Here is a 22,740-nt window from a genome sequence, read left to right on the forward strand (position 1 = left end):
GTTTGGAGTCATAAAATCAAACCTGTCAATATTTTTAATCTTTCAAATCGGGACTCTTCACATGCCGAAGGCTAGGCTTCCCCCAGGCTCTCCCTGCGCACTGAACAGAGCACCAAGCTCATACGCTTGGCATCCGTCCACCCACTGCACTGCTATGCAGAGCAGCAGTGAGACCGATTGCTCCTGCTTCTCCCCAACTCCGCCCTCCTCTCCCCACGCAGGAGCCTGCAGCCTGCGAGTGGGATGCTAGTAAAGTCGGCGAGAAACATTGGGGAGGTATGTAAAATGCACAATAAAAACTATATTAAACTGCACCAATTAGAATAAATTGCATTTCTATAAACATTCACACAACTAAAATACAGACTGAAATAAAATAGCAGTAAATAAAAGAGATCTATGTCTAAACATCATTTTGTCTAACACAATTTTGACAAATTCTTATTAAAAATATATTCATACCAGAACGTCTGGCTTATCAGTACATGACAGGTGGGCCATACTGCAATGAAGCACAAATCATACTTACATTCATTGTCCCATTTATTTCTGCCACGGTCTCATCGTCGGTGGGAAACTGGTAGATTTGCACGCCATTACTAACCAACTCACTTGTGATCTTAATCTTGAATTTTGTCAGCTCACTCTTTGAAATGGCATCTGACTTTGCAATAATTGGAATGATATTGACCTAGAGAATTAAATTAAATATTAATAAACATAATAAAGCGGATGTACGGATCGATCAGCATTAGCATGTCTTTAGAGTGTGTAAAATCCAAAATATACATTATTTATTAATTAATTTTTTTAACAGAGGTACAATTTAAATGCATACTTCAACATAAACAGCTGGATATTTACATTTATTTATTTGAAAAGAGGTGCTGAACAATGGGATACTTTTATTTTTACCATGTCCCCTGCCCAGTATTCAAATTTGTGCTTCCACTGGCCAACTTGGGCCATTCAGCATAAACCTCTCATTACCATAGCGCTTCATGGTCCCAACATTCAGAGTGTCTAATACACAATGTATATGACAAAAATAAATGTATATTGCCAGTAACTGAAATGGTTGATTATGCTGGCAGGTATACATATGTTGGCTTCCCTTTGTGGTTTTCTCAGGAAAGTCCTACTGCATACTGTGATCAATATACACACTGAGCTAGGCCGTGCATAGTACATAGGGGACCAAGATATTTGTGCACATGGGGAAGACATGTGACATGTTCAGTGTATTCATGCACATGGGTCATGTACCAAATATCAGTATTTGGAAAATGTATAATAATACAATGAATAGCAGACCCCATTACAGACATGTGTCTTCCTTAAAAAGGACAATACTTAACTATTATATGGTCAAAGAGCTTCTCATTATAGTTTACACTTGGAGATATACTGCATCAGCCCATGTGAAACCAGTAATATTAACAGTAAGAATTGCAGACTAGAAGCATCTTCAATTCAAATCTATCCTCTGTGCGCTATGAGTCGCATTACACAACGCGTGAGCGCCGTGTGACTCGGTAGCGCCGAGCGTCTTTTGGTGCGACTTTTTACCTTCCAGTGCATCTTATGTGCACAGTGATGCAAATAGGGCGCACAAGCAGCTTGCCTATATTCTGTGTGCAACTGCGGGTGTATCTGCATGTGAAACACTAAACACATGTACACGCACACACTAGGGTTCATGTATCTGTTGGGAGCCAGTTAACCTACTAGTATATTTTTTGGAGCGTGAGAGGAAAGGAATGCAAGTACGGGGAGAATATACAAACTCCACACAGTTGTGATAGGGTTGCCTACCCTCCTGATTCGGCCGATAAACGGGTGCAGCTCCCGGCCCCCCGGAAAGGCTGCTACCGATTCCCCCCCCCCCCCCCCGGCCCCTCCGCAATTACCTGTTAAACCTCCGCTACTTGCTTCAAATTGTGTAGTGGGGGAAGGGCAGATATGACACGATCGCATAGTTCCACCCCTGTTACGCCCGCAAATGTCATCAGCCCACCTGGCTACACCCCCTTTTTGTCGGCCACACCCCCTGCTCTGCCGATCTGGCTCCTCCCTCCTGGAAGGTGCAGCCGGATAGTCAGCAAGTATGGACTGTGGTGGAAATCAAACCCATGACCTCAGTGCTGTGAGGCAGTAATGCTAACCACTACACCATGTTTGTAACGTTTAAAGCTTTGAAAGGAGGAAAAATAACAAATAATCTAAGGGACATTAATCAGGAATGAAAATATAGTGTGATGGATTGTGTAAGGGAAGGGGGCCCCAAACTGGTATCCTTGCCTGGGCCCCATGAGGTCTAAATCCGGCTCTGGGTGTTCCTCGCAAGATTTCTGACAGAGGAGTGAAAAGAATCAGAAGAGTTGTCCAAGAACCAGGGACCACTTGTGGAGAGCTTAAGACCGAGAATTAGCAGGTCCAATTGTTTCAAAGAAAACAATAATGCACTCAACCGGCATGGCCTGTATGCACGATCACCACGCAAGACTCCATTGCTGAAGATAAAGCATGTTTAAGCTTGTTTAAAGTTTGCTGCACAACATTTGGACAAGCCTGTGAAATACTGGAAGAATAAAGGGGGTCATTCAGACCAGCTCGCGAGCAGCAGTACGCTCGCAAGCGGGTTGATGTTCCCCACTGCGCATGCGCACGACGGAGGGAGCTCCGTTGTGCGCATGCGCGAGACCCGGGGAGCGACGGGCTTTCCATCGCTCCGGGTCTCGCACCAAAGGGGGCGTGCTGTCGATGTTGATTGACAGTACGCCCCCTTTGGTGGGCGTGCCGGGGGCGTGCCTGCCAGACGGAGGCGTTCCCATGGGAATGCCTACCGTCTGAAGCCGGCCCCACTGACATCACTAGTGATGTCAGTGGGAGTGATTTTGGCTCTGATAGAGCCAAAATCACTTCAGGGCTTGTGGCAGGGAGATCCTACCGCAGGGTCTCCGTCGCAAGTCCGATGGTCGCGATGGTCAAGACCATCGCGACCATCTTTTTGGCCGCTCGCATATGCTGTGGGTGGTCACCCACAGCTATACGAGCGGCCAGGAGGCTGCTCCATTTTCATGGAGGAGGGCCCTGATTCAGAGCGAGCGCTCTGGTCAGAGCGTCCGGCTCTGAATCAGGCCCATAGTCTGGTCAGATGAGACCAAAATGTAACTCTTTGGATGCCATAATACACACCATGTTTGGAGGAGAAATGGCACTGCACATCACCCCAAAAAGGAATCGGTATGAAATACCGCCGGCCGCATGAGGGACTCACTGGCGCTGGACATGCACCTGAGAAAATCAAATCAATAAAGAGATCCCCAGAGATCCCCGGCCTGGGCTGACTAGCGGTCAAGGGTGATGCTTCGGTTGGAAGGCCTGGTGAAAGGGCTCCCCTTGCTGCGGAATTACCCCCCTGCTAGAAAGGGTCCGGTGATGGTTCTGGATTATACAGGTGAACCCTACACATTTTTTTTCCTGTATATCCAGAACCAGTGTACCCTCTGGAGTTCTCTATGGAAGAATTCTGTTTTTTAGATGCAGCCTTAATATAAGGGCATGACTGTGAGCTAGCACCCATGTACCACTACTTCAAACTCCCAGTTAGATTAAGTATAAGCGTGATCTAATGGTAGCTACTCCTGAGCTCCAGTGTGGTCAACGTTTAATTTGATCCAACCTGAATCTCCTCTAACTGACTTTTGTCTACTGCCAGCTGTGGTAAAAGCCAAACAAACATGAAACTTTCTATTCCCTACAGATAGACGTACATGCTGTATATCCATGCAAAATAATGGCCTACAATAAAATGGTTAATAATTTCACAATTCCATGTTAAACTATTAATTTTTGGTCACCTACCTTACTGTCCAATTTCTTCATGGTCACCAAGTCCAAGGATTTCAGGGAGTGGCCCGTGGGAGCGATGAAATAGAGGCACGCATGGATACGAGAGTCATAGTAATTATGAAGAACTCGCTTAATCTTCAGTTCTTCCTGCAGGTACGACTCAAACTGGGAGTCGATGAATTCAATGATGGGCTTGTAGCTTTAGGAAAAAAACAAAAACGAATCAAGACAGTATAAAAACTGCCACAGATATACAAATACAAAATTGTGTAACTGAAACCAGAAACTGCTCATGGTATCCATTTGCTTAAAAAATGGTAACTGTCCAAAAATAACTGGTTAAAGATCGATCAAGTCTGGCTCAAGCTGGGTACACACTTGCCGATATTTTGTACTAACAATATATCGGTAACAGATCGGCAGGTTTGTACACCCAATATGATTGTGAACAGCATTGTTCACAGAAATATCAGGTCAGCCCTGCAGCACAGCTGATATGTCTTGCAGATATATCTGTACGTCTGGTTGTGTGTATGAGCGACCTGCTGACACTGACTGCAGGGACAATCGACACTGAGATTGCAACAGTGCGGGCAAATTTAAATGGCTGCCCAGTTGTGATGTCTGGAGAGACAAATCGAGTGGCCGATTGGTAAGTTGGTATAGTTTACCAAATTGGACACTCAGCTGGCACAAAGGCTGGTCGGTCGTTTCGTCTTTTAAGTGTGTACCCAGCATTAGTAGGGAGAATGTTTCTCTTACAACTGCTTGTATAGGTCAATCATTTCCATAATGCACCAGCATAGGTTTCATAGATAACTGAATAAAACCCTGTCCCAGAAGTTACTTTGGCTATATCACGAACGAGATGTGTTCTGTGAAGACTATAGCGTCACTGACTTTACCCATTACCCTGCTACAATCCCTATAAAGTACGCAATGCATTATTATGAGCCCGCTAAAGTGCAGTAATCTTAATGTGACTGTAAATATCACGGCAATAGCTGTGACTATTTGTTATAGTCCACTTAAAACCCACCTGTCTTCTTTATTAATTTGATCTCCGAAGCCTGCAGAGCTAACAATGGTCATTTTCAGACGTACGTTGCTCTCAGTCAGGTCATAGGTGCTGGATTTCAGCTGAACGCCAGGCTGAGAATGAGACGTCTGTTCTGCTTCAAATTTTGTATTAAATAACGTGTCCATAAGAGTTGATTTTCCAAGACCTGTCTCACCTAAAAATTAGCCACAAAGAAACTTAAAATTTGATATTTACTGTTACAAAAGGCGTTAGGTAGGCGGGCATTAACGCAGTTATAGACATAAGAAAATAATGATCGTGTTACAAAGGCATTATTCAGTATATGTTGTAGCAGTCACATTCATACAAGCAGGAGAAAATAGAAAACAAATTAGAGGAGGGGTAATTTGCACATTGTCCCCAGCAATCCCTTTCTTAATAATAATTGTTTACTGGGTCTTCTCACAGTGACTAGAAGGAAACTCAGAGCTATGTCTGCACATTACTGCCAGAAAGCTATGCTTACTCACTATCCCTTAGGTGAGATATCCATTAATATAAAGTTCTGGGTTTGTACCTATCAGGAGGTCGTAAGGAGGAAGCACCAACGTTCTGCAGAAATGATGCAAAAGACTCGGCCTTATTTACAAAGTGCCAGGCTGTAAAACCCGGAGCTTCTGATCGGGTTTATTCACGATATTTAAAAGGACAATCTTTTACTTGCAAGACACAGCTAATAAAAGCACTGGCCTTTTTAAATATCGTCACAAACCTGATCATAAATAAACCCCTCAAAGTCCTATAAAAAACAAATTACTTATTAGTTGTTGCTGCTAAAGATGTGGCAACAAGCTGAATAATGGTGGGTGAGTGGGTGAGTGAGTGAGTGGGGGAGGGGGTAACCTACAGTACATTTTCACACAAAGCTTCTTGTGTTGAATAAACAACGAAAAGGTAAAATCTGATATGTGGTGTCACATGAGATTGGATTTTAGGCCTGCTCTTGTTTTTTTAAATGTCCTCCCAACATGCAACATATTTTTCAGCTACATTTCTTTAAAAAAAAAAATAAAAAAAAAGGAACATGCCAGTGACAGTAAGAGGGCGGAGACACGTCTGACTGGGGTGTGGCAAGTCTTCACCTGACCCTACCTAGCGCTTCTGAGCAGTGAGTGGGGAATATCTTGCAACTGTCCTACCAGTTGGAACATAAGTCCTGGCTTACAGCACAGTCCCCTCTAATCAGGGCTGTCCTGCTTATATTGGGACAGTTGGGCTGTATGACTGAAGCACTGCTGATATGTTAACACTGATCTTCAAAGAAAATGTAATTTCTTTCACATAACACGATATGGATTTGTGTGTACATTGATCTTTACTTACCCAACCTCCCCTCTTAGATTTATGAAGCACATTATACTTATGGTTTTATGTGTTTTAGAGAAGTGTTTATTTTACATGATTTACACTTTTTGCTGAACATAATAAACACCCATAGAAATCAGACTTATGTGCTAAGGGCGTGTTTGTCGCACTCTGGTGTAAATGTCATTGTTAATGCAGATGAATAGTGTAGTGTATAAACAAACAGTCTTGTTGCTGGCGGACAGAACAATCAAGCGTTCATGCCTTTATTACCAAAATAGGGGATGGAAATAACATTTCCTCTCATCAGTAAAGGAATGGAATATACAACATATGTAAATCAGATTACGAACAGCAGAATATACTGGAACTCTAACAAACCAAAATAACCAAACTATATTTAGTATTTTTTTAGTTCCCCTAGGTATAATAGCAGCTTGCAAAGCAAACCGTTAGAGCCATGGAAAAGTTCAGCTTTGTGGAAGATTTGCAAGCTATAGTTTTAAACACACAAGAAATCTCTTTGAAGAAAGAACCAGAGTATAGACTTACTATGTCGGCTTTTGCAAAACTCATATTTTAACACAAAATTTAAAACAGCAATAATATTGAATGCAAAGCACACCTGGCCTTGCATTTACAATGCATCCGGAAAGTATTCACAACGCTTCATTTTTTTCCACATTTTGTTATAGCCTTATTCCAAAATGGAATAAATTTATTTTTGTCCTCTAAATTCTACACACAATACCCATAATGACAACATGTAAAAAGTTTTTTTGAGATTTTTGCAAATTTTATAAAAAAAAAAAAAAAAAACTAAGAAATCACATGTACATAAGTATTCACAACCTTTGCTCAATACTTTCTTGATGCACCTTTGGCAGCAATTACAGCCTCAAGTCTTTCGGAATATGATGCCACAAGCTTGGCACACCTATCTTTGGGCAGTTTCGCCCATTCCTCTTTACAGTACCTCTCAAGCTCCATCAGGTTGGATGGGAAGCGTCGGTGCACAGTCATTGTCAGATCTCTCAGAGATGTTCAGTCGGATTCAAGTCTGGGCTCTGGCTGGGCCACTCAAGGATTTTCACAGAGTTGTCCTGAAGCCACTCCTTTGATATCTTGGCTGTGTGCTTAGGGTCGCCCCAGTCTGAGGTCAAGAGCACTATGAAGCAGGTTTTCATCCATGATGTCTCTGTACATTGCTGCATTCATCTTTCCCTCTATCCTGACTAGTCTCCCAGTTCCTGCCGCTTAAAAACATCCCCACAGCATGATGCTGCCACCACCATGCTTCACTGTAGGGATGGTATTGGCCTGGTGATGAGCGGTGCCTGGTTTCCTCCAAACATAACGCCTGGCATTCACGCCAAAAAGTTCAATCTTTGACTCTCATGGTCTGAGAGTCCTTCAGGTGCATTTTGGCAAACTCCAGGCGGGCTGCCATGTGCTTTTTACTAAGGATTGGCTTCCTACCTGGCCACTCTACCATACAGGCCTGATTGGTGGATTGCTGCAGAGATGGTTGTCCTTCTGGAAGGTTCTCCTCTCTCCACAGAGGAATGCTGTAGCTCTAACAGAGTGACCATCGGGTTCTTGGTCACCTCCCTGACTAGGGCCCTTCTCCCCTGATCGCTCAGACGACCAGCCAACTCTAGGAAGAGTCCTGGTGGTCCCGAACGTCTTCCATTTACGGATGATGGAGGCCACTGTGCTCATTGGGACCTTCAAAGCAGCAGATATTTTTCTGTACCATTTCCCAGATTTGTGCCTCGAGACAATCCTGTCTCGGAGGTCTACAGACAATTCCTTGGACTTCATGCTTGGTTTGTGCTCTGACATGCACTGTCAAGTGTGGGACCTTATATAGACAGGTGTATGCCTTTCAAAATCATGTCCGATCAACTGAATTTACCACAGGTGGACTCCAATTAAGCTGTAGGAACATCTCAAGGATGATCAGTGGAAACAGGATGCACCTGAGCTCAATTTTGAGCTTCATGGCAAAGGCCGAGAATACATGTACATGTTATTTCTAAAGGTGCATACACACTATTTTTGGAACGATATAACTATAACGACGTCGTTCTCGTTCAATCGTTGAAAAAATCGTTCAGTTTCTGAGTTATAACAATGAGCGATTATCGTTCATGTGCGTTTCCGTTTGTAGTTCATTCTGACTGACCAACTGAACGATTTTCATTAAGGGAAGTTACAAAAACGTTAGTAGTTCAAAAAATCGTTCATTACACTTTAAAAAATCTGACAGAAAATCTGACAGAAAATCTGACAGAAAATCTGACAGAAAATCGTTAACAAAATCGTTGTGTGTGTATGCAGCTTTAAGCTGCATACACAGACAACGATTTTGTTACCAACGATTTTATGAACTGTCAGATAGTCAGATTTTTTAGAGTGTAATGAACGATTGTTTTGAACTACAAATGATTTTTGCATATTCCCTTAATGAAAATCGATAAGTTGGTCAGTCTGACTGAACTACAAACTAAAAAACGTGAACGCGCATGAACGATAATCGTTCATCGTTTTAACTTAGAAAGTGAACGAATTTTTCAACGATTGAACGATAAATATCGATAATCGTTCAAAAAATCGTTGTGTGTGTATGCACCTTGAGGTTTTTTTTTTTTTTAATAACATCTTCAAAAATCTAAAAAAAACTTTTTACACGTTGTCATTATGGGGTATTGTGTGTAGAATTTTGAGGACAAAAATGAATTTATTCCATTTTGGAATAAGGCTGTAACATAACAAAATGTGGAAAAAGTGAAGCGTTGTGAATACTTTCCGGATGCACTGTATTATTATAGCGCTTTGAAATTACAGGGGTCAAATCGCAGAGAACAAGCAGTTTCCAAAAGCAGACGCTTAGTAAATCTAGTCCCGAGACATAGTAGAGCTATTCTCCCCCCCCCCCCCATAAAAAAGCAATATACCCTATTTATAGGAAGGGTTTATCTAATATTCAGTAATAACTATAAACACAGTTAAAACCTATGTGTTATCGTACAACACAACGCAAGAAATGTTGAACTTGATACCACGTGAACACTTGTCAAAACAGTAATTAAATGAGATTGAGGGGTGTATTTACTAAAGTGCGGGTTATTAGAAGTGTAGATGTTGCCCATAGCAACCAGTTAGATTCTGCTTAACATTTATCTAGCACCTTATAGAAGATAATAGGTAGAATCTGATTGGTTGCTATGGGCAGCATCTCCACTTCTAAAAACCTGCACTTTACTAAATATACCCGTGTAAGAAGTATATATTTAAAATAGGAAAACTCTACTTAAAATAATGTAGATTTTTTTTTAGAATAGCCCCAAACTAGCATAACCAGGTATCAGTGGCCATGCTGTCACTGCTGTACTCCCCCTATTCTTGGTCGGATAATGGTCAATTCTCCAAGAATCCACACTGTACAGAGAGATGTGCATGTGTATAGAGATCGTTTTTTTTACCTACTTCTTTTATTATTTTCACACAATAAAATTTTACATTTCAATATGTCTTGTGAGTATTATATGTTCAAACAGACTAAATGGAGAAATCAAATATTTACTTTCACACAATTTGTGCCACCCCATTGATTTACACTAAAATGTAATAAGTTAGTTCACTTTAATTGCGGGATATTATTTTACCACGGTATTATCCCTTACAGAGCCACGTGCTATCCCCTCTTCCCAGCACTAAAATACCCACTACAGAATAAATGGCCAGTTACTAAATTACCTACTAGATGAATCTATTAGTGCTGCCTGACAGAGGAGGCCAGATGAGTCATACAAGTCTGACTCTGCCATTAAATGATATGGACCCACAACTAATGGAAGGTAATGGTAGGTAAGTGCCACTGAGGGTAGCATGACTCTATAGTCAGAATTATATAAAAACGCTACTAATTGGAATTAAATCCTGCTCAAAACTTAAATAGTACAGGTCTCTGGAAATGCACACACAAAAAATGGCTACACAGGAAACACCTATTTGAAAAATGTTTAGAAAATATGATGACTATTTAGTGAAATAAGCCTAAAAGCGCATTCGGTATGATTTACCACTGGCCGCATTCAAATCCCGGCAGCGGCAGCCTGACACAGGAGGAAATCCGGATTGTCCTAAAGGCGAGTATAAACTAACCCAATTTTACCCCCTAACCCTCCTTTAGGGTGCCTAACCCTAACCTCTCCCCCCTGTACCTAACCCTAATCCCCCCTCTAAGTGCCTAAACCTAACCCCCCCTTCCCCGCCGCCTGACCCTAAGTCCCCCGGGGGGGTGCCTAACCCTAACCTCCCCCTGGGGGTTCCTAACCCTAACCCCCCCCCTTCCCCTAGCCTGACCCTAACCTCCCCCCGGGGGTGCCTAACCCCAAATCTCCCCCGGGAGCCCTAAACCTGACCCTCCCAAAATCCCCCCCCCCCCCCCGCGGCTGTCCGCGCCCGGCATCCCTTCGATCGAGATGCCGGGCGCTGGTGTCGGTAAAATGACAGGCGTCTAGTAGTTTAACCCTCGCCGGGATTAAGCAGTTGGGAAGCCGGAGGTCGGCATTGCGTCCGCCGGCTTCCTGAACGTATACCCTAAAAGCCTGTGTCACTTGTGTCATGTAACTAGTTTTAGAAGTGCCCCACATCTGTCACTGAGATTAAATCACACCTAGGCGTGAGGTATCAGTTTATACAAACAGCTTCTTCTTATTTTTATTTATTACCAGTTCTTTATATAGCGCACACATATTCTTGAACAAAGCATCTGAGATATAAAAGAGGAAAAATTAACATGCACAAAAATATTCTTTTCAGTAAGGTGAATGAGAACCTATGTTTGAAGTTTCATTTGTGGTTTCATTTTCCACGAAGACAGCATCTGTCCCTTCAGTGTGCGTGCAAGCGAGCTCTGCTGTCAGAACCACTTCCTATTGAAACTGTTATTATTCAATAAACAGGCCTCAAGCCTAGTAGCTACAATGAAAGAGGAAAGATGTCAAAGCATACCTATTAGCTGATAATTAAATTGCAGACATAGATACAGTATAAAGGAGGTTTTTGAAACTGGGTGGACAGATAAAAGGTGTGGAAAAAGAAAAAGTGCAGTAGAGTAATGGAGCGTACACACGGTCAGATTTGTCAGACTTGTCAGATTTGTCAGATGAACGACTGAACGATTAAACGATTTGAAAGATTTGAACGATTTTACCAAAGTTTTGAACGATTTGAACGATTGAACGATTTTTGACTGCATTAAAATGAATGGAATCGTCCAAGTCTGACTGCAAACCCATCAGATGTCAGATATCGTTATCTGACAAACGGGAACGCGCATCGTTGATCGTCCGTCGTTCAGGCATGTCAGATATGAACGATTTTCCTTCAGATATGAACGACTGAACGATTTTTAAATCGTTATCGTTCATATCTGAAGGAAAAATCTGATCGTGTGTATGCACCTTAACACATTAGAAAATGAAAGCAAACATCTTATTGGTTGATATGTCGCAGTAATGTTCTTCAGTTAACTGTTTTTCAGTTATATAAATGTAATTCGAGCAAATCCACCAAATGATTAAATAAAATTCACCTGCACATATCAGATAACGTAAATGCAGAAACCCTATTAGCGCTGATATAATTAGTACCACAGAGGGCTGAGTCTGTAGAGTATATACATCAGCATCTATCTGCTAAGTGCAGTGATACAGCATAAAAGCACCAATGATTAGTGGTCAAATAGGCCAGTTTATAAAGGCATGTTAGTTTTCATATTGTAGGTAGACTGTCAATGTGCACGACTAAGATTAATTATATCTGATACTAACAAAATGTTAGCCCCAGCTACTATGATAAACCACTGCTATTATGACATGAAGCTTGGGATCGACTTGTTACAATGTACTGTGTAGCTGGCTGTAAACAAGTCATACACACAATGCACTGTATTCATCTATATCCGGCCATTGAAAGGACTCATTTTCAGGACAACTACAGAAGACTTGCTCCTCCTGTGCTATTCAAACACGGGCTATCCTAATAAAAGTCAGCGTATCTGTAAATACTCACCCACACAGAGTATATTAAAACTAAAACCATGATTTATTGATTTGTTAACCAGCTGGTCCGGCAGGCTGTCAAATCCCACATGTCCAGAGAGAGGAAGACTGCGGCACCCTTCACCCTTAAATACAAAATCAACATTTGAGTTACATCTCATGCATTATTTGCACATGTAAATTGCACACAGCAGTGTAACACATACACATCACTACGGCAACGATATGGTCCTCACACTACTGAGCACAGCATGGGTCACTGCACAGTCCTTGGACACTAACAATTAGGTGCTGGACTGAACAGGATGTTTAGTTATTCAGGTCAGTAAAAGGATCTGCACAGAGGTGCTTCATGCTGCATGCAAAACAGGTGCTCATTGTGTGTGTGACATGAGCCGTAACAGACCCAGGCTTAATAAGGAGCAGAAAACACTCGTGTGTGCAAAGGACCAATGTCCGGGAGCTGTAATACAATACAGGATGTGCAGCAGTAATACTACACTGTATATAAACTAAAAGCATCATCCTTCTTATACAGGGTGTTTCACTCGCTATTGGCTCCAAACTTTTTCTTATAACTTTTAAAGTAACTGATGTAATTTAGTGAAATTTGACACAGCTGCACCTTGTGTCTGTGTGTTACGTGCCAATATGAACAACGCGTATTTATTGTCCAGACATACTGGAAAATTTAGTCAATAAAAGGTTCACATCGGCACGTAACACACAGGCACGATGAATGTGGACGCATCAGTATACAACACCACTGTCAGGTTCAGGAATACCTACTGACTAGCAGTGGCAGCTCCAGCACAGTCCAAAAATTCAAATAGGGGAACCATGCAGACTGGCATCCTCACTGGCATCCTCACTGGCAGTTGGTGTGGCTCCCCTATTTGAATTTTGGACTGCGCTGGTGACTAGGGTGGAGAACAGCTGCCCTTCACATCACGCATGCATGAACAGCTGGCCTGGATGCTAATGGTGAACACTTTCAACACTCACTATGACTTCCTCATGTTTGTCATAGACCAAGGAATGTCTGTGTCACATTTCACTAAATTACATCAATTACTTTCATTAAAGTTATAAGAAAAACTTTGGGGCCAATAGTGAGTGAAACACCCTGTATTAGAGAGAGCAAGGTATGGATGAGGGTAAGTCTATATTTTTCTACCTATGTTTAGTGCACCACTTGACCTGGTGAAAAGGTCTCATTCTAGCAGTAGAGATAACTGGATCACAGGTGTTCCCAAACTCGGTCCTCAAGTAACTTTAACAGTCCAAATTTTAAGGATATCCAAGGCTGCGCACAGATGATTTATTCAAAATGTATGTAGTACTAATAGAGGGGTCTATTTACTAAGCAGTGTTAAGCTGGGTACATACTGGCCGATATATAGGGGCCAATCTAGATCAGTCAATATATCGTGCCCCCGTCGGCCAGTGTGTACAACGTCGTTCAGACATATCGCATTGGCTGTGCTGCACAGCCAATGAACAAATATGTCTGCAGACATATCTGTCCATTGGCAAGTGTGTACGGGCGGTCAGCTGATTGCCCGTACACAGGGGTGCAGAGAAAGGGGGGGAGCCGTGCGAGCGGGTACTACTTACCAGACTCCGGCACAGCTCCCTATCCACAGCAGCACAGATCATGCTGATCGCGCCCCCCATTGGCTGTTCGCTGGGCTGAGGGGCACACAGCGCCCCCTTCCCAGTGCCGCAAATGTTTTTTTCCCCCTGAAGAGGGCGTGGCCACGCATGCTGAGATTAGGCCATGCCCCCCGGGACCCGCTGCAGCACAGATGATGGTCGTTCAGTGTGTATGAACGACCATCATCTGCAGATATATCTGCAGACCACTCGATCTGCAGATATATATTTCAGGTCATACTTGCCGACAATCCGCTCCAGCCTGCCGGAGGGAGCCGATTGTCGGCTAACAGCGGGGGGCGGGGCCGGCCATTGACGTCACATTGGGGGCGGAGCTGGGGGCAGGGCCGGCCATTGACGGCACATTGGGGGCGAACCAATGAAAAAGGGTACCAAGGTGGACCATCATGGCAGACAGTTTCTTGAAAGGTTATGATTAGGTTATGGGAAAATCACAACATGGGATGTAAGTTGGTGTAAGACTCTGTAAAGTGCTGCGGAATATGTGTGTGCTATATAAATAACTGGTAATATACTTTGGGGAAAATAAAACAAGCTGTGATTAACGCCAAAAAAAGGCAGTAATTACTGCTCCTCCACATATTAAAAGATAGTCTGTGGAGAAGTCAGATTTCTTCAGCTGTGTCTTTGTTTCCTCCTAATAACACTTCTACCATAGCGGTGAAGAGCGCTAGCAAATAGCCAATCGGCAAAAGCTGAGATTTTTGGCGACTGCCAAGTAACACATATAAGAATGGCGTTTTGATTACTTGCAGTCCTGATGCTGCCTCCAGATGCTCTTGGCTAAAAGCAACACTTGATCAAAATATTATTGTATGAAACGAATGGACTGCAACCTGAAATGGTTCTCAAACTCAGTCCTCAGGACCCCAAATAGTTCATGTTTTCCAGGTCTCCTCACAGAAAGTAAAATAATTAGCTCCACCTGTGGATCTTTTAAAATGTATCAGTGAGTAATGAATACTTCTGTGCACCTGCTAGGTGACCTGAAAAATGTGAGCTGTTTGGGGACCTGAGTAGGGGCGAAAAGAGTTAGGGGGCCTGTAGGAGGGGCCTAGCGGGTGCCCAGGTCCGACGCTCCCCTCCCCCCCCCAACCTCTTACCTGCAGGGCTGTAGTGGGGGCAGGGAGACAGTTGAGCAGAAGCAGCAGTCTCCTCTGCCGGCGGGGTGGAGCGATCTCACTGATTGCCTGCCTGGCCCCCCCCCAGGTTTGCGCCGGGCTGAGGGGTTCCCAGGACGCCCCTCCCCGCAGTGCTGAAAAAGTTTTTCTTTCCCCCAAGGGGTTGTGGCCACACCTCCTATGATTAAGTCACGCCCCTCTCCCAGGCCAGTTCTCTACGGCCCTGGTCCTGAGGACAGAGTTTGAGAACCACTGGCCTAGTGGATGCTGCACCCCTTTTAAATTGCATGCACTGTCCATTCAAAATAAAAAAATAAAAATTCTAAATCACACACATGCACATTGGGCCACCCAGGAGCCATAATGCATTTTATCAACACTATGCTGATGCATTATTGAAGAACAAAGATCGCTGGAGGGTTGCGTTACTTTAACGCTCTCACGGTGACTTTTTCTCATACACTGCAGCACTAAGTAACTGAGAAAAGGGTAATTATACTCTTCCATAACGATCAGGGGCGTTTCTAGAGAGGAGGGGGCCAGTGTGCAGTCTCCGACATAGGCCCCCTCCTCTCTGCCCGGCAGCCGGCAGCGCACTGAGCTGTGCGTGGTCAGCGCCGGAGTTATAGACGCTGGGCACTAGAATGCGCCCAGAGTCTATAGAGTATGCACAGGTCACCGGGAAAATGGGCGCGGCAGCCATTTACCCTGTACTGCGCATACGATGGGAAAATAACCGCGGCGGCCATTTTCACAGCGCCAGTCCCCTGCGCCGACTTGGGACTCCGGAGAGGTAAGTAATACTATGGGTGCAGGGTGTGCGGTGCGGGGCCCCCCTGGACTTAGGGGCCCGTGTGCCTCGCACACCCTGCACCCATTATAGATACGCCCCTAATAACGATCGACACAAGCTAAGGCCCAGGCCGTTTGAACGGTGCTCCAGGCCTGAATCCCTATTTTTCCTTAGGGTTGATCACGAGCACCTTTTACAAAATCATGAGGCACTAATAAAAGACTAGACTCAAGCAGTAAATTCAACCTCAGCATCACCACTTATGTCACTAGAGCAGTGGTTCCCAAACTTTTTCGAATCACGGCGCCCTAGAGTCATACTTGTCTACTCTACCGGGACTTTCGGGAGCCTCCCGAAAATCGGGTGCCGCTCCCGACACCCCGCAAGAGTAGGCAAGTCTCCTGCAACGTCCGCTACCCCCTGCGACCGCATGTAAGAGTGGGCGGTTTGAGTGACGACGCGATTCGCGCTAAATCGCATCATCGTAACCCCCCCTGCTTTGTAATGCCAGTGATATCGCCATTATAAAGCGGGGGGAGGGGCGCAATGATGCGAACTTGCGGACGCGCCCCCGCTCCGCCCTTTACAGCCGCCCGCAATCTCCCTGCTGGACCGACCTGGCAGCCCCCTCCCGGAAGTGGCTGCCAATCGGCATGTATGCCTAGAGTATCAGCATTTTGTCCATGTTACACCTGGGACAACAGTTTCTTATTGAGAAAATCAGCAAAAATGAACTGAAGTAAAGTGTGCTTATATGTCACCCTTAGGTTCAGTTATGTGGTGGTTGACAGGGCTGCGCTTCTTTTGGAACACACACTATGTGGCCTGCGCTCTCTTGAAGTCACGGGTTATGTTCTCATAAGCTGCTGGACCTAAATAGGGCAACCCATCCCTATTGCTTGATGGTATTAATGAAAAATGTGGAGGTCCGCGCTAATATAGGGTTAAATAGGTGTGTTGTGGATAAATATACTGTACAATAGTTGTGTGTTTAATCAATTGTCTAATTTATTTACTTTATTAAGTTTTCTAGCTAGATATTTTAGGAGTCACATTGCTCCAATCTTGAACATAAAACAATGTTGTAATAGTGTCCTTGATTGCTTAAAATTGTAGTTGGTACCCTAACCGGGATTTTATCAGTTTGTGAATTAGAACGTTACCCTGACCGAGATAAAGGTTCTTAGTCAGTTCCCTAAACGGGTATAGTCTTTACAGGGTTAACCTATATGTATACCACGAACTAGTAAATGTTAACCCAGTGTTGTGGTGTCCAGGGGCTGTGTCTGGTGGAGCGGCGTCCCGTTTCTGCCAGGTGCACAACTTACCCAATGTAGCGCTCACCTCATGGTGAGCGTTATCTCAGTCCTCATTCTTCAACATCCTGCTTGGGCATCCGTGTGTGCTGCTGTATGTCCCCGGGTGCAATGAGGTCACCGGTCCGTCACGCTCCTTCTGAGGTGCTGCACTCTCGCGAGATCACGCGGTCCTCAGTGGTCATGCTCCGGAGCCGATCGCTCTACTCGCTCGTCGCGAGGAGACATGATGGTACACTCGTGTACTTGCTTCTCCAATGTGGATGGGTGTATTGCTCCAACGCATATCGGCCACCTGGCCTTCCTCAGGGAATTCAATGCGCTTCTTTTTGTCCACATATTTTTTTGATAGCCAGCCATTAGCACTGGTTTTGCCCATCACACTGACTAAATATTTGATTTGGTACTGGACCACCAACCAGACCCTGCAAGTGTCCTGAGGCACCCAGTTTGAGAACCACTGCACTAGAGCACAGTTGCATTTCTTTAGTGTGGCTCAGTGTTTCCTTCTTCCATTCATCATAGACACTACTTTTAGTCAATATTATTGGATTATGGATAACACTGAGTGTTAAGGGTACAATTCCCACAAATGTCCAAAATCTGAACTCTCCCTCACACCGTCTACATAAAAATAAAGACGCCTTAAAAACAATAAAAAATTTTAATATTTCACTTGCTTTAAACAGGTGAATAACTTAAATAATATGGATTAAGTATACATGTACTGGACAGCAAGAAATGCCTTCAGGTGTATGCTACTTACAAAGCCTCTAATGGATCTATGTGTCATTAATGGAAAAGTGACCCTTGCCATTATAGATTTTCATCCCTATTCATTATAACAGCTCAGTTCTGAAAGCACTTCTGAAAACAGACTGTCCTGGCAAACAAGTTCTTTGGGATTCCGTACTCTCTTGCAGCAGTCCAGAGATTATTTATGTATTTTATTACCAGTTATTTATATAGCGCACACATATTCCACAGCGATTTACAGAGGATATTTGTCCATTCACATCAGTCCCTGTCCCAGTGGAACTTACAATCTATATTCTCTACCACATGTACACGCACATACTTACACACTAGGGTTAACTTTTGTTGGGAGACAATTAACCTACCATTATATTTTTAGTGTGTGGAAGGAAACAGGAGTACCCAGAGGAAACCCACGCAAGCACAGGGAGAATATACAAACTCCACACAGTTAGGACTGTAGTGGGAAACGAATCGTAGATGTGATATATCCTATGGTAGAGAATTGATAAATAGGATTGATGCTTATTTTTGAAAAAAATCTTGAAGAAACTTGTGTTTTTGCATGATTAACGGGACAAAAAACCTTGGAAAAAAAAACCCAAAGACTTTGTAGCTCGTTACAACTAGAGATGAACAGGTCCGGTGTTCTGGAAACTGAACCCGCCCGAACTTGCCTTAACCAAGGAGATCCGAGCCGCTGGTCGGATCTCCGCACCATTTTCAGATTAGAAAACGAGGAGTGATGTCATCTTCCCCGCGTCAGATCTCATTTGTCCCCCCACAGTGATTCTGCGTCATTTGTCACCGGACCGCGGGAGAGGAAGGAGGGTAGGCTAGTTGGCTTAGCTAGACTAGTAGTGACAGAGCGAGTCAGGAGTAGGACGGGTTTAGTGACACAGGGGTCTATTTACTAAGCAGTGTTAGGAGACAGTGAAAAGTGATAAGTCTGTGATAAGGTGACAGCCAATCAGCTCCCAACTGCCATCTCACAGGCTGTGTTTGAAAAATGACAGTTGGGAGCTGATTGGCTGGCACCTTATCACTTTTCACTCTGTCTCTTAACACTGCTTAGTAAATAGACCCTTTAGTCTTTGAAGGGCAGTGCCACCTACCGTGACAGTCCCCTAGGTAAATCTGGCCACGCTAGTTTGTTCAATAGGCAGTCAGCAAATCATTGTTTTTTTTTTCTATAGTGCAGGAACATCAAAAGAAAAAAAATATTTGATGCTAAAAAGTAAAAATTTTAAGTAACTTCAGGCCGTGATACTGTGTCTATGATATATGTCAGTCAGTAACGGGCAGTAGGTCAAAGGCCACTGCGCAGTGTGTCCTAATCAGTGGGCACATTTTTTTTATTGGTAAAACCAAAATTATATTTTTGTGTGATAAATTCAGGCCGGGATACTGTGTGTGATATATAACAGTAACGGTTAGTAGTCAAGGACAACTGTTTATACTGTCTGAGCAGTGTTTCGCAGTCGGTGGGCAAATTTCTTTGTAAAAATATATATAATTTTTTTTTTTATAAAAAATTACTCGATCTAGAACATGACGATCAGTCAATAGAACAGCAGGAGCAGCAACCTAGCACTAGCACTGCAGCTGCTGCCACCACCAGTCACCAGGACGATACCACTTCAAAGTAATCTATGAAAGCCAAAGCTCAAAGATATTGAGGCTTTCAGTCAGACATCTAAAGTCCAAAAACATACTTTACTACTACTACATTGCTAAAGAAAAAAACACTTTTAATAAAGTTATAGGCAGAAAGACCTAAAATTGAGAATATACCATACACCAGACGAAGTGGCAAGAAAAGGCCTTTATGAGTTGTGGTTCTGCAACTGCTGTCAGTCAGGCATTTGCCTCACATGACTATGCAAGAGCGTCTCACTCTCCAAAAGGTGTCAAAAAAATTAAAGCTGGAATATCAGTGGTGAAAAAAACTACTAAGGCAGTAGAACAAACCGTGGGCCTGATTCAGAGTTGGGAATAGAGTAAGAAATTGCAAATAAATGTGTACTTGGGTCAAACCATGTTGCAGTGCAAAGTGTGCCTACATGTATTTTTTTTGCATGCGGGGTTAAAAACTGGCTACTTTTGCATGTAACTCACAAATGCTTGACAGCTTATTTTTATTACACTGCAATTCAGATTTTAGTTAGGACACTCCCCTCCCAAATCTAAATCTCTCTGAAAATTCGAAATCTGTCCCACCTGCAGTGCAGCATGGCTTTGACCAATATGCACAGTCAAACCCCGTACACACTGGACGATTTGTTTGAACGATAACGATATCTTTGAATGATAGTCCAGTGTATATGCACTTACAGATGAACGATGCACTGGTTGTTAACGATATCCCCAGTCGTCTGTACATGCAGTCCAATCTGGGGATATAGTTAGCGATACCATGCTGCCGAATGCAGCATGGCCCCGCTTCCCCCTCCCCGCCATCATTTGCCATTGCCGACATCAACAAGTGTGTATGCACTTGCCGATGCCGGCACCCCCCGCATCTGACATCTCTCCGTACACACATTGTCCAGTGTTTACAGGGCTTTACTTGCTTCTTTCTTACTCTATTTCCAACTTTAAATCAGGCCCTGCGTGTTGTTCAGAAACATCAAAAAATCCCTGAGGAGAGCCTAAGTGTATCCGCGAGTGCTCACCTTTCTGTATTCATAGAGAAGCCTCCTTCCTCCACTTCTGCACCCTCTGCCAATGTGGGCATGAGCAGCAAAAGTCAAGAAGTTGCTGACTTATACATTGAGGATGCTACGGTAGAAGTGCAACCTCTTATGTGTGAAATTACTTTTACTCAAATCCAGACAACAATTGTCTTGCCATCTGTAGCGTTTGTAAAGCCACAGTAAGTAGAAGTAGGGACTTTAACTATCTAGGAACCTCCTCCCTGGTACATAATTTGCATGAAAAGTTTTTGGCAAAATCAGAAAAGCAATTCCTGCATATACATGGACATTAAAAAAAGAAATTAGTGGCCTCCAAAATGCCATTGTAACCTCTATCCATAAGGGTGGGTGGGAAGGTCCAAGGACAGTTCCATCTTGCACCTCTATATGTGCTGATTGTCTTTTTGCAGAGACAGTTTCATAGTTTATTAAACTGCCATCCTGTCTACCACTACTGTGTGGCAATGTTTCATGGATGTCCTGTATTCTTTTAAACTGCCGTGCGTTTGTCCTGCTGCTCTGTCGCTTAGTTTAGCCAGCCAGCTCGCTGCACCCTTTGGCCTATATTGGTGAACTAATATTGTGAGCTGTGAGGTGGTCAAAAGTGACTGGAAATTAATGTTATTGAGATTAATAATACAATAGGAACAAAAACATCCCCAAATTATGTGATTTTAGTAGTTTTTACCAATTTTTTAATAAATTACAGATCCAAAACAAAAAACACACTATGGCGTTTTTGCCAAAACAAAAACCCAACGACGAATTAGAACGAAAACACGGGGGACGGCGCACATCTCTAGTTACCACACATGGCTAATAAAATACCATTGTTATTATACAGTTGCAGGGCTAGAGTATTTGAAGTATTAAATACTGTACTGGATTTGCTTTGGTATAACACAGAAAGATCCACAATATACACATTGTTTATTTTAGTTTTTGAGCTATAATAAATTTCCATAAACACGGTTAAAAAAAAACACTTATTTTATTTTTACCCATTCCATGAGGATATAGATGAAACATCCACACTGAGAGCCTTAGAAGTTGGAAGTGGCTACAGAAACTCACCATGGTGATGGCAGAACGTTATTGTACAAAATATTTATACGTGTCTGAGAGCTCCCACTATGACACATCTGCAACAAAGTACAGCGGCACTACTCTGGAAAGCCACGTAGAACTCAGGGCTGCTAGTTATAAACACTTACTCTAGATCTCTTGCCAGCAAACTGTTTATAATGCAATTGGGGAACCATGCTAATAAAGTACAGATGACAAGCTTACTAAAATAAAAACACAGTTTATACTGAAGACGTTCGGAACTGTAAATTGATCAGGATAACAATGCATTTTAGTCACCTATGTATCAGGTGTTAAAATTAAACCATGGTACTGAGCAAGGATTCAACACTGTGATAGGGAACTAGCATATTCTCTTCCATATAGGGTGTCACATCTTAATGATGCTTATACTGAAAGCAGGTGGAGCTAATAAAGGAGTGCATGGGCAAACAATCACTGCACCTGTGCTCCTGCAATACTGAGGGGTCTATTTACTAAGCCTTGGATGGAGACAAAGTGGACGGAGATAAAGTACCAACTACCCAATTCTTGTCATTTTTCAAGCACAGCCTGTGACATGGAGGTTAGGAGCTGATTATCTGGTACTTTATCTCCGTTCACTTTAACTCCATCCAAGGCTTAGTAAATAGATCCGAGACCTATGGTAGTTTCCATACAGGAATCATAAAATGCTGTAGTACAGATTACAAAGAAATTGGGACAATATCTATATCTATGCTCACTGTTTATTCAGAATCCCCACTGTTGTAAGACACCTATATTGTAAGAAGTGCAGAGACTTTAAAGTTGACTTCTCAGATGGAGCCAATGGTGATAATACTTCAGCTAAAGAATAAAATTATCAGTACAGTGGACTTTATATGTAAGTTTATTTATGAATAGGTAGAAGTAGCCAACATAGGCATTAGTAGTCCCTCTGCAGTTCTGACTTATGGGCAATGTGGCTGAGGTAGTCGATTTAGTCCCCATGTCTCGGA

General features: G+C 43.1%; 1 protein-coding gene across 5 annotated transcripts in view; it reads right to left on the reverse strand.

Annotated features, from left to right (window-relative positions):
• SEPTIN6 (septin 6) overlaps positions 1-22,740 on the reverse strand; it is a 92,678-nt gene that overhangs the window by 48,537 nt on the left and 21,401 nt on the right. For all 5 annotated transcript variants that reach the window (XM_088482826.1, XM_088482824.1, XM_088482825.1 and 2 more), the window contains exons 2-5: positions 12,326-12,440; positions 4,895-5,090; positions 3,868-4,054; positions 530-691 (exon numbers count right to left, since the gene is read on the reverse strand). In XM_088482826.1, coding sequence (XP_088338952.1) covers positions 530-691; positions 3,868-4,054; positions 4,895-5,090; positions 12,326-12,440 — 660 coding nt within the window. The remainder of the gene's footprint in view (positions 1-529; positions 692-3,867; positions 4,055-4,894; positions 5,091-12,325; positions 12,441-22,740) is intronic.

Source organism: Taudactylus pleione, unplaced genomic scaffold, assembly GCF_031769625.1.
Source record: "Taudactylus pleione unplaced genomic scaffold, aTauple2 ptg000296l, whole genome shotgun sequence".
NCBI classification, from domain to species: domain Eukaryota; kingdom Metazoa; phylum Chordata; class Amphibia; order Anura; family Myobatrachidae; genus Taudactylus; species Taudactylus pleione.